Raw genomic sequence first — 12,929 nt, 5'->3', positions numbered from 1 at the left:
TAATTTAATTTAAATTTGTATCTTGCCATAATGTAGTTACCGTTCGTGTCTAAGAGCATGCTCCTCCGTTCAAATACGATATCCTTGGCGTCGACACAGCTTATGAAACAGCACAAATATGAAGCAGGGCCTTGCTGTAGAAAATTTGGAGGCAGTCGGCGGGAAAGACTGATCCCTGCAGGAGCAGGACTCAACTAGCATCTTGAGATAACAAATCTTCTGTGTGTGTGTGTGTGTGTGTTAGCAGAAAGGAACAAAAGTGGTGCTGTCTCCATCCAGTTAGCAGCAACACGCGAACAAAACTATTACATTCAATAAAAAATGGTTACGAACAAGTTCTATGGGGATATTTAATCCTTGTAACAGCTATTTCAGGATATGAACAAAGAAAATATGATTGCGTCTATTTCAGTAGGCAGATGATTGGTAAGAGATTAAATGCTTCGCGTATCCACTAGGAAGTTGCTTCCACCACCCTGCAATGGTCCTGATTTATGCATCCAGGGGACCATAAACACCTGATCAGAATGCACATTCACCAATTAACCTGTTCACATCAGAAAAATGTTGTCAGATCAATTTTAAATGATGGCGCGGCGCACTTGTGACATCAGATTTTTTTCCCCTTTCAGCTACTTGGGAAGCCTTTTGGACCTTGAGCTCCTGAGGATGGCTCTTCCTCATCTCCGGTGCGAGAAAGATTTTGGAGGCAGATCACTTGGAAGACGCCAAATGAAATGACTTAACTAGCTAAGCTAAGCACTAAGCAGTATCTACTCGCGACAACAAGTTATACAAGAAAACATGCAAAAAAAGAAGGAACGTGAAAAGGGAACGTGCTATATAAAGCGAACAGTTCTGTCCTGGGGCCATGGACGGCTAGAAAGGGAAATTAGTGGAAGCCATGAATAATGATACCTAATACAGTTCATATTTAGCCTGACATATGGCTGTAAGTAGGGCAGAATGACAGGAAAAGATTTTTGTGGCTAATCCCCAACAAGTTGGTTTTGGACCATTCGTTGCTTGGAAGGATGACAATTAAAGATAAGCCAGTAATTGGCTGCATTTGCTTCTTTCGGATCCAATATATGCCCTCAAGTTGGATCACTATCATCCACTTGGGAAGACAAGTATACCCAAACAATCTGTTGATAATTTTAAAACTCGTGAGATTAATTAAGGTGCACATAAGTGATCCGGATATCTTAATAATAAAAAAAAGCCCAAACATTAAGACACTGATTGTATTCGGGGTTGGTTTGGCTTGTAGTTTCAACTAAATTTGAGTTTTTTTGTTAAATTTTTTTTTATATATTCAAGAATAATTTTAAAAATAAAAAAAAAATTATTTTAATATATTTTTAAATAAAAAAAATTAAAAATAAAAATTATCATAGTATCCAAGGAATTCTTCATCTAGAAATTCAAAAGTTTGGGATGTTCTAGCAGATAGAACTGTATTTTCCGGGAAGGTAAAGAGAATAGAAAGACTTACCCACCTTGTCACTTGGAGGAGCGTCACTGACTGCGGTTCCAGCACTCAAGGGTCCGCCAACACTGCTTGTTGGTGCCATCATTTGATTCTGCTGTACTGTTTGCGAGCCAAACCGGAACATATTCATGGGCTGCAAGACCAAACCAATGCAGCAACAACATTATCACTAAATTATTTTCTGATCAAGAGATCAGAAAGCAATTTATATTACTTTAAAAGCCATACAACAAAAATTATTATCTCATGAAACGAGGAGTAACATGGAACCTGAGAAGCGGCTTGCATATGAAAGCCCATGAAACGCGCATACTGGTCAGCGAAAGCCGGATTTTGCATCTGGTTGTGAAAATTAACTGGATTCAACACTGGAGCTTGGCACATTACTCCCGAGTTCTGTGTCGGAGCCATAGAAATGGATTGATCAATGAGTTGGACCCTAGGCAAATGCATTGGATTTTGCATAGAAGGCAGAGGGGGACCCATTCCCATGCGAGACATGAAATGCTGCACTCCTGGAAACAGCATAGGGGCCATCCCACCACCCATCCACATTACCTGAAACACCTAGAAAAAATTGTCAGTGGCTTGAATTGAGTTAATGGAGAATGATAAGCCCAAACTATGGTTTTACAAGATTCGATACCACACCTGAAGTTGTAACTGAAGTGACTTCAAGTACTCAATTGCCTCATCCAGCATTGATGCTTTATCTGTCTGCAACATTAGGACTAGCTTAACTTCATAGAAGGAGGGACATTTTGGAAGTAAGAGAATAAAAGTCTGGAGCAAAATGAGCTCTATGTTATACTCCTGTTATGTAATAATTCAACTAAAAGTGCTCGATTCAACTCCACTATTATTTAGGCTAAACACCAAGGAAATTTTGGACAATTCTTAGGCCACTATCTTTGGTCATATATTCTCAAAAGGCCAAGGTGATCATTCCCTTTTTTTCACATCGTGGACTTGCTCTCATCTACACCTACTTTTCCCACAAATGCTCATTTCCAAATCTATCCTTTAATCACTTGCCACAAATACATCTTAACTTCGTTTCTTTATTCAATCATTATTTCATAAATATATTAAGCTTTTCTTTCGAACACTGCATACCGTGGTAAAGATTTTGGGCTAACCACAGGTGATTAGACAGAAAAGTGTCTCAGGCATGCAAAGACAAGAGTAGCAGAGATAGATAGTTAAACTTGAACTAAAAAGTTCAGAAAAGAAGACCTTGTAGCAGTGAGGTATGAGCTCTTGCAATGCTCTCATCTTCTCATTAATCCTATCCCTCCGTCTCTGCATACAAGTGGACAATAGTTGAGTAACTAATAATACAATCTTGAATCTTAAAACGTGATGAGATCAAGTATGCCTACCCTTTCTGAGAGGTTATGCACTTCAGCTGCACGACTCCTGCGGGTAGATCCTGATCGTTTGGTTGGATTGTTTCCTGCCATTGAATCGAGATCGAGTTCGGCAGCCTGTATCATTCACAACTCATGTTCATCATAAAATGTTTAACAAATTTACAAGCAGATGAAGGGAGAGTTTGTGTTTCCACCTCGCTTTGGAACTCAGAATCCTCTGTGTCTATAGTTTTTCTTTTCTGGCTACTACTAGGTCCTGCAGATTGCTTACATGTTCTACCAAAACTACTACCTGATCCACCTGAGGATGTGGTAAGAGTAGCCTCAAGTGTCTCAGTTTTGCCTCTCTCACTCTGGGAGACTATTTTTCGTGGATCATCCATGGATGGTCCAGTAGAAAAGGCAGTACTAGTCCCCATAGCATTACTAGAAGCACGGCTCATATCACGATCATGTGGAATTTGATTGCTTGACCCTACTGTTACCACCGAACACTCCCTGACCTCCCCTTGTGGAGAGTTTCCAGACCCCTGGCCTCCAAATTGTCCACTTGAAGTTCTAAAATCACCTCCTTTAAAGGGGGCGGAGAACTGAGAAAAGTTAGCATTAACAGCTTCACCAAATCCTCCTACACCAGCATGATTTTTCTCCGGGACTTGAATTCTTGGAGGGGGCATTGGATTTCCTGAAAATTCAGAAACCACATGAGGTTTATTGTTGTTGAGTTGTCGCTGATGCTGATGCTGATGCTGTTGCTGTGAAGGTGCGGAGGCATCAAATGTAGCCGACTTTCCTTCCAAAATTTGATCAGAAAGTGGTGGAGGCAATTCCGAGAAAAAATTGGAACAGAACTCCTTTTCAAAAGAATCTTCAAGAGGGTATTGAATCCAAGACACAGCGTCATCATCTTGAATCAAATGGCTTGAATTCAGAATTGACCCACTGCCCTTTACTGTTGGTGAATCATGTTTTTGAACATGAGGGCTTGGTTTTCTGTGTGCCTGGCTATGCAAAACTACCTGCCCATTTCGCCATAGCAGCTCTACTAGGTCATTGCCTGGCCTGCAAAAGGTAAAAGATGGGGCAACCAAAATCAACAACCTGTACAAAGATAGATGCTTTAAAGATCAAGTAATCAAATTTTAGAGAAAGTACAGACTCTATGGGTTTCTTCTGATTGGAGACAGGAAGATCACCCTCAAAATTCCAATCAGGAATACAATGATTCATGGCTGAGAAGACGCAGATATCCTGTTAAACACAATACAAAAGGGAAGTCTAAAATAGTTGAAAAAAAGCATTAACAACTATTATCAGTCAAAACAAAGATAACACTTTGTGTCATTATCTGTCTCTTATAAAATAGTAAGATACGGGTACTTGAGAGTAAGCCTGTTTTATTTTATTTATTTTTAAAAAATATTATTTTACTGCTTTCTGTGTAAAAAACACATTTAAAAACAAGCTTAAATACCCTTGAAAACACACGAGGACAAACCATTTAACACATAATTAGTAAATTAATTGACTTGTTAATAAAATAACCATGAAATGGAATTAAATAATATCAAAACTGTGTCTCATAAAACAGACTAAAAGGAAAGTAAAGGCAACAAAATGAAGCACCCTACTTGAAAGAAGAAGACGAGGAGGAGGAGGAAGAAACAAGATCAGCACCAATTAAAGACAGAAGATTTTGAAAACAAAACTCATTGGAAAAACCTCAAGAAAACAAAAAGGTGCAGTCTTTAGAAGAGGTTTCAAGGAAACCCAATTACTCACTCAAGAACTAAAAAACCCCCCACAAATGTTTTGTAAAGAAAAAGAACCTTGACAGAGAAGAATATAAGGAAAAAAGAAAAGAAAAAAACATTCTTCTGGCCTGCAAAAAAGAATCTAACAAAGTGGACTTCAAAAGGTACTCCTATCCCACAAGTGGGAGATGAAATCAAAGCATTCCTGACCTTACCAAACTTCCCTTGTACAACAGACTGAACTTCTTCGACTACTTCCAATATGACCCCTCCCTCTCGCGCTCTCTCTCTCTCTGAAAAACTGAGGAAATGGGTGTTATGAGAGATTTGAGAATGGACTGGACCCAGAGAGAGGAGATAAATGAAGTGTGTCTGTTTTCAACTCTCAGTTACAAAGACAAGGACATGACACAGACTCTCAAGAGTGTCTGAGACCTGAGGGAAAGATTCTGTAGTCACACCACTCATTTTTTTAATCTGCAGTTACTTACATGTTGTCCACCTGTCATATGATCAGTGAGTTAGTTTCTTCTGCGTGGGCCAGTTTGGTGAAATAAATTTGGGGTTACTGGAAATTTGATGTTATGGTCCTTAAAATTGGAGAGGGGTTAGGAAATCAATAACCAGGAAGGAAGAGAGGGTGTAATCTGAAATGTGGAGAAGTCCCTTTATTTTTGTGTTTTAAAATTATTTAAAAAAAATTTTAAATTAATTTTTTAATGTTTTTAAATTATTTTCATGTCCTATATCACCAATAAATTTTTAAAAATACTTGTAATTTGGACTGATTTATTTATTTAGGAGGGACCAATACTGTCAGAAGCACTGTTTATTGCATCTCATCCATATGGTGGTTGGTTGGGTTTGGATTAGATATGCTTTCATATTGGCCCAGTTGGATTTTATTAGCTCTCTTCTTCTCCTTCTTCTTCTTAAATTTGGAATTAGATTCTTTATATATATATATATATATATATATATATATATATATATATATATATATATATATATCACTGTCATGCTCTTTTAATTTGCTAGTTGAGCGGCCCCTCCATCCACCTTTCTACACTGGGATAAATCTCAAATATATTTAAATAATAATAATTTTATTTTGATATTTTTAAAACATTTTGATACTTAAGAAATAAAAAATATTATTTTAACAAAACTGTGTAATTCTTGTAGAAAGTTTAAAGCGATTGTATGTACCAGGAAGAAACATCTTCGTTCTTCGACGTCAAGTGTTATGTTTGTTTCTGCATATCACAGAAAGAAGAACAAATCATATCAAGATTTCACGAATGGCATCATGCTCCAAAAGCCTCTTCATTTAGTGACTTTTCTCCGTGTCCAGGGTAGATTTCATATGAAAACAAGGAATGGAACGCCGATAAATTGAGTACAGAATGCCTCTAAAGAAACCCATCAAGTAACTTCCTTTCTTCTTTTTTTAAAGTAGACTAGATCATTCTCCACACTCCATTGTTTACGTGTTTGTTTTTTAATAAAAAATAAAATTTAAACTATATAAAAATTGATTTAATCGACTTGACAGGTATAAAGATAATACAAACAAGCAATATAAAATCAACCCAATTCTAAAAACTTTTCAAGCATTTATCTATCTTTTCAAGCAAGTTAAAAATCAAAGAATACCTCAATGCAACTCATCTTATTAGCAACTTTTTTTATGTTGAAATCTTGGCCAACCAATAATTTTTCCTTTTTTTTTTTTTATTTGGCAACTCTCTCTTTTCTCTCTCAAACCAAGAAATAAAATAAAGATTTGGTCTAAAATGTTTGATCCTCTAACTTAAGGGGCTAAAGAGAAACTTTGAAAAAACCCTACTTTCAATCACATCCAAACAATAAAATCAAATAACTTTTAATAATGTCTCTTCAATTCGATCAAAACAAAAAAAGTTGCAACTCATTTCGACAAATACATCTCTCTCGACTTTCAAGCATTGATGACCAGAAAAAAAATATTATTATTGCGAATAAAATTTGACTTTGAACTTCTATTCGCGTTCGAAACTTAAATATAAATGGTCCATGATAATTCTGATGCACATAGCAACAGTCGGCAAAAGGTTGTGTTTGCAATTACAATCTAACAAAACAAAAAGATTTAGGTTCTGTTTTTCCATATCAAAAATATTTTTGAAAAAATTTAAATTTTTTATTTTTTTTACTTTAAATTAATTTTTTTTTATTTTTATATTATTTTAATGCGCTGATAATAAAAATAATTTTTTAAAAAATAAAAAAACATCATTTAATGCATTTCTAAGTAAAAAATATTTTGAAAAGCAACCACAACTACACTTACAAACATGCCCGGAGGTTAATTTAAAATCAAAACTGGTGTCAAATGAAACTACAATCATACACAGGAATTATTATTTAATTTCAACTTGATGAATTAACTGATTTGATTTGAATGAATATATTTTTTTAAAAGTTATATTTTATAATGAGATATGATATGAATATTATCAAAATTAATTAAAAATAAAATAAAATATTTTTTAAATACTTATATATAAAGAGCATTTATATTATTTAATACAATACAATATATACAAATATTTACATAATACACGTGTGTGTAACATTTATGATTTCATCATTTAATATAAACATACACTTCGATCTAATATATATCTTACTATTTTATTTTATATTAAATAATAAATAGGTAATAAATACTTGAATCCCAAAAGAAACATGAATATCTAATTATTTTATAGTAGAAACTTGATTAGAACGTGTTTTCAAAATGTTAATTTTTTTTTTGTAAAAAATTAATTTTTTTGTATGTTTTGGATCGTTTTGATGCGTTTATCTCAAAAATAATTTTTAAAAAATAAAAAAAATATTATTTTGATACATTTCAATATGAAAAATACTTTGAAAAATAACTAAAATTTGATTTCATCTTTATCTAGTATTAATTGTACCCCATGGCCTTTTGTCCAATTTCAAATTGCCCCTAGGTTTATTCCATGATTACCTTGTCTAATTCTCCTAATGCAATATCTCTCTGAACTCTAGCTGTTAATTACTCTCATGCCTGCACCTAGGTGCAATTTGACATGCCTACCTAGAAAACAATAAAATCATTTTTGCTTGATCGCTGTTAATTTCTCTTTCTTTAAAATGGACTCCATGGCTAATCATTATCTGTAGCAGTGCCATATATTTATTGCTTCAAACATATTGCTGGATTAATCATGGATTTGAACATGCACTTAAGTTTATCCTGAAGTTTACAAAATGCAGATGACAACCGTGACAAAGAAGTCTACTATTACAGCTAACTGGGTAACTTCTGAGACGTGATCTTATTTCCCTATTGTTTGAGCAAAACCTAGAGGAATTATATCCTGTGCCAAGGAGCGCAGCTCATTGATCTCTTCACTAGTGAGTCTCCAACCAAGCGCACCGGCAAATTCCTCGGCCTGTTGGGCATTTTTGGCCCCTGGGATTGGAAGGACATTTTCTTGTGCAAGCAGCCAGTTCAAGATTACCTATACAGATCAAAACCTCGCTTAAATTAAAGCGTTCTAATTTGGAGGTGGTCCTGCTTCTTCAGAAAAAAGCTCAGAAAAAGAATTAGAGAACCAGGATGAACCTGCGTGTTAGTTTTACTGTAGCTCTGTCCTACTTCTTTGATTCTTTTTAGCAGAGGTTGAAGCTGCAGAACGCAAGAATGGTTCAGCTTTATAGATGGGGATTTGATGATCATAGTAAATTTTATAAATTTTAAGTTCTTAATTCCTACCTTTGTTAGAAACTCGGGAGTGTAAATCTTGCCTCGAGGACCAGACGGAGGATTTTCTGGTGTGTATTTTCCTGTAAGAACACCTGCATAAATCCCAAAAAGATATCTTATCGCTCCTCACTAAAAACAATAAACAACGGTGGTTAGATACAATATTTTCTAAGAAAACTGAGATTTAAGTGGCTTCATTGCTCCATTGACTAGAACTTGGAAGGCCAAATAGATATTTTCAACTGTATGAGATATGGGACACCGAAGTGAAAACCATAGAGCATGAAACAAGCACCAAACGAAGCTAGCTCACCTTGAGCCATAGGGGAATAGGCAATCAAAGTGACCCCAAGTTCGTCACAGGCAGCCTTGACACCGTTTTCCTCAGGCTGCCTGTATATAAGGCTGTAATTTACTTGGTTTGCAGCCAGTGGAACACCTCTTTCCTTGAGCTTCTTGTAAGCATTACGGAGTTTGCTCTCTGAATTTAGGAATTAAAAATATCTCATCACATCTAAAAGTTAAAAGAGGAAAAACCCAAAATTCTTCCATGTCATGTTCAATTAGAAATTAACTGCATGTTGTGTGTCGTTATCTTTTTTGTAGTTTGAACTGCTGGAATTAGAAAATTACCATCGTAGTTTGAAACACCTACAGCCTTCACTAGCCCCTGCTCAACAGCATCTCCAAGACCGTCAATATACCCTGAAAACGAATTGATTTCATTGAGCTAAGCTTCTTCCGAGTCCAAATAATTAAGATTGAGTTCTATAAGAATTCAATTCTACTGTATCTATATGCACTCAGGAACAGGGTTAGATAAATGCAGTCAGTTGCTCAATGAACAATGGTGCAACAAATGAGCCACCTTCATTTCCCCATATTCCAGGCCTGAAGACCAGCACAAAAAACTTGATCAGCAACATGTCTTGCCAAAGAGCTGCAGACTCAAATTTTAACAAATAACCAGGTTGAAAACTGCATACCAGTGTAGCTGGTAGAGTTCTACCGAAGAAAGTCCAAGGCGAGAGAGGGAATCCTTAAGCGCCTTTACAACACTCTGACGTCCCAGCCTCCAAGGCAAAGCTGCAAACTTGGTCGCAACAGCTACCTCCACTTCAGGATCTTTTTGTTTCCTTTCCTTGATGAAACTACAACAAACCATTTAAGTCGGATCATAAAAACAATAAGCTGAACACCATTTGCAATGAAAGTTTATAATTAGAACTCAGCAGTGTACCTTCCTAGAATAGTTTCAGAGTTTACAGCACCATTTAAGAGCTGCAAGTACAATAACGATAACATTTTCAGATCCACAAGTTTTTTTTTTATCAGTCCAGGGAGAAACAGTAAAACTGAATAACATGGACGCCTCACCCAAGAGCCATAAACTTCAGCCGTATCAAACAAAGTTATACCTCCATCAATACTGACATCAAAAGCCGACTTGGCAGCCTTCGTTTTCGCATCTGCCATTGTTGCAAAGCGGAAGAGAACTCTTAACATTGTTCAGCAAGAGGAAAGAAAAGGAGAACAAAATTGATTTTGTGAAGTTATAAATAAAAGTAGGCGTCATGTATAAGATACCAAACCGGGATCATCAGTTTGAAATCGGCAAATAAATGAAAACAAAGAATTTCTATATGTTTCTATAGCTTGATTGAACACAATGCCATCAATTTGCTAACAAAAACCAGCACAATACTTCCATAATTGTTTCTACAAGGACAGAATTTGTTATTAGATATAGTAATCAGTAATTATCTCAAAAAAAAGTACTGTAATTCTGTCTACAAGCCAATAAAATACTTAGATTTTGAAGTACCAGACTGAATTTCTTATTTCATCTAGTTTGATCTAAAATCTTGATTCATAATAATTACCATCCCACTCGGAGTTGTTCCAGTAGCCGGTGTCACCCCAAGACCAAGCACCAAGTCCAAGCCTTGACACCTTCAAATCAGACGCACCCAACTTCACCTTGTCTTCCTCTGTTTTTGAAACGGAAAAATTCTTAGAAGCAACAACCCTCACACCATGAACTGATCTCCTATTACTTTCAAGATAGAAACATGCACTGGTCACATTCATAGCCGTAGCCATAATTGTGGGTTTTCTCCAATATTCAAGACTCTAGAACTTGAAGTTAATTAGTATTGAAAATTTCAGACCAGGTAAGTACTAGCACTAGTTTGGTAGATACAAAGTCTTGCAGATGTCCGTCGTTACTTGAAAGCAAGCTCGGTAGAAGACAAGCGAAAACTACATGACGTGACTGTACTTTTTTGATATTTTCTTGGCCTGGCTAATAATTTCGCGGAGGAGAACATCGTAATTTAAACATGGTCTTAAATACTTTGTTTATTTTAGGGTTAGAACACGGGTTGAAATTATATTTCTTATAAATTTTTTTAAAAAAATTTTAAATTATTTTTTTCTTATATATATATATATATATATATATATATATATATATATATATATATATATATATATATATATATATATATATATATATTGTACATTTGGCATCAGGAAATCGTTCCAAATGGTTTGATTGGCTGGTGCTGGATTTTGAAGGAGGGTACCTTATCTGCAGATGCTATTAGTCTCTCTCTCTCTCTCTCTCTCTCTCTCTCTCTCTCTCTCCTTGCGTTCTTAAACTTGGGACTAACCTTTCTCTCACGTTCCATATACCTTGCTCCTTTAGCTTAGAGGAAGAAAGAAACAAATTGTTGTCCAAAATATTACTAGATTGATATTAGACAAATCATCATATATGTTCAATTTATATTTATACAATATATAAAATCATGATAAACTTGTGATTATAATAAAAAATTATCATACTTACTAAGCAAATATATAAACTTGTATAAAAAATTAAAATACATTTCTAACATGCATATTAAAAATTATGCATAAGTGAATGAAATTAACTCCTAGCGTGAATTCTAAATATATATTGAAAATATACTCAAATAAAAACAATAAAAGATATTTATTTGTTGAAATACTTAATACATAACTTGTTGGATTTGTATTAATTATGTGTCCAAATAAAAAAAATACATATGCACTTAATTAATTCATATAAAAACCTAAAGTTGTCATATTTTAGGGTAAAGTTTATTTATAAGTGCTTTTATTCTTTACACTTTGATGGCTAGAGAGAAGAAAAAAAAAGTTTTGAGTTTGAAAATTTAGGTAAAAGAGCAATTATGTGGGACACTTTGTAATCTTATATTTTCTCATAGTATATTTCTCTAGTCATTTTACTTGTGAAGTAGGTCTAAGTTACCAAACTATATAAATTTTGTATGTGCTCTGTGACTGTGCAATTGATTGTACTTGCCCTTTTATATTTTTTTATTTGCCAATTAATTTGAGATTTTAGGGTTATTTCCACAATAAACTAGTATCAAAACTTACATGATTGGTAGTTGACTTTCGCAATTGCACAAAAAATAACATTGGTGGTAAAGTTCGATATGAAAAAATGTAATGGTAAAACAACTTTAAATTTTCAGCTGTTTTATCAAATGTCCAGCTGTTTCTTAAAATAATTGCGAGCCATGACATTTCAATAATATTGAGGTTTAAAAACATGACATTTCATTAATCATAACCGCAACATTATTTATCGCAGTTTAGAAAGACGACATGTATCAAATATCTTTTTTTGAATCTTGACAATATTGAAATATTGTGTTTATGAACAATAATATCTTCAAACTATACTATTTTGCAAAAAAAAAAAAAAAAAACCCTTATCATCAAACAAGTAAAGAAAACCTAAAAACATCACATCAACGATTATCTTAACCACTTTACTAATTTCACCCGTAAAGGCTTAGCATGTTTGGTGAGTGAACTCACTAGTCATGTTATTTTTCATAAATTCAATTTTTAAGAACCTATAATAAAATAATTCTTGTAAATGCATGAAAATATGAATGTGGATGACTTACTTAAAATTTAAATAAAAAGAAATTTATTTCTTTGATGTGTAAAAAATGACTTGACAAATTTTTACCTTAAAACAACCATATATATTTCTTGCTAATCCTTATCACAACCAAAAAAAAGAATCTTAGGACATTTATATAAAAATACGAAATAAATAAACAAAATTATGAGTGGGAATAAAAATAAAATTGACTCTTCTGCAATGGTACAAAAAATATGAAACACGACCCCCCATCACCACCCGTTTTTTTTGTTTTTTTTCCTCCTTCCCTCTGGCATGACAGGATGTACAGTTTAGGACCCAAAAGCTAGGAGATTGCAGCTACTGCCTACAAGGTCAGTAACCAAAGACGAGGACAGAATTTGGGGACCAGCCATCAATGATCAATAAGAAAATCGGTGACAAATCAAGGCATGAAGAACAACGCCCGAACACCATGAAAAGGACATCACACATGGAAATCAGAGAAAGGAACGCACAGCTGATATCCACAGCAGATCCCTTAGAAGCATTTTCTCAACAATTGGAAGGTGTTCCTGTATTCTGGGAGATGTTTTAA

At 34.5% G+C, this 12,929-nt stretch overlaps 2 protein-coding genes across 6 annotated transcripts; both read right to left on the bottom strand.

Annotated features, from left to right (window-relative positions):
* Positions 1 to 279: 279 nt before the first annotated feature.
* On the bottom strand, positions 280 to 5,239 carry LOC7464824 (transcription factor PIF4-like). Of its 5 annotated transcripts, none has more exons than XM_052453390.1 (9): positions 4,833 to 5,239; positions 4,028 to 4,119; positions 3,063 to 3,930; positions 2,878 to 2,982; positions 2,732 to 2,797; positions 2,147 to 2,212; positions 1,766 to 2,062; positions 1,499 to 1,628; positions 280 to 547 (listed from the first exon to the last, which is right to left on the bottom strand). In XM_052453390.1, the coding sequence occupies exons 2-9, from the start codon at positions 4,096 to 4,098 to the stop codon at positions 543 to 545; spliced, it is 1,608 nt and encodes a 535-aa protein (XP_052309350.1). In that variant the 5' UTR covers positions 4,099 to 4,119; positions 4,833 to 5,239; the 3' UTR covers positions 280 to 542. The 5 variants fall into 5 exon arrangements, with proteins under 5 accessions (XP_052309350.1, XP_052309347.1, XP_052309348.1 ...); XM_052453387.1 differs by having other exon boundaries at positions 1,503 to 1,628; XM_052453388.1 differs by having other exon boundaries at positions 1,503 to 1,628; positions 4,838 to 5,239.
* Positions 5,240 to 7,798: 2,559 nt separating this feature from the next.
* LOC7464823 (uncharacterized oxidoreductase At1g06690, chloroplastic) lies at positions 7,799 to 10,628 on the bottom strand. Its single transcript, XM_002306727.4, has 10 exons — positions 10,284 to 10,628; positions 9,778 to 9,869; positions 9,641 to 9,681; positions 9,387 to 9,551; positions 9,269 to 9,291; positions 9,034 to 9,105; positions 8,714 to 8,881; positions 8,410 to 8,492; positions 8,260 to 8,322; positions 7,799 to 8,155 (listed from the first exon to the last, which is right to left on the bottom strand). Exons 1-10 carry the CDS (start codon positions 10,501 to 10,503, stop codon positions 7,970 to 7,972), a joined length of 1,113 nt encoding a protein of 370 aa, XP_002306763.2. The 5' UTR covers positions 10,504 to 10,628; the 3' UTR covers positions 7,799 to 7,969.
* Between the last annotated feature and the right edge of the window lie 2,301 nt (positions 10,629 to 12,929).

Source organism: Populus trichocarpa, chromosome 5 (genome assembly GCF_000002775.5).
Source record: "Populus trichocarpa isolate Nisqually-1 chromosome 5, P.trichocarpa_v4.1, whole genome shotgun sequence".
Classification (NCBI taxonomy): domain Eukaryota; kingdom Viridiplantae; phylum Streptophyta; class Magnoliopsida; order Malpighiales; family Salicaceae; genus Populus; species Populus trichocarpa.
This window is presented reverse-complemented; position numbering and strand designations above follow the sequence as displayed.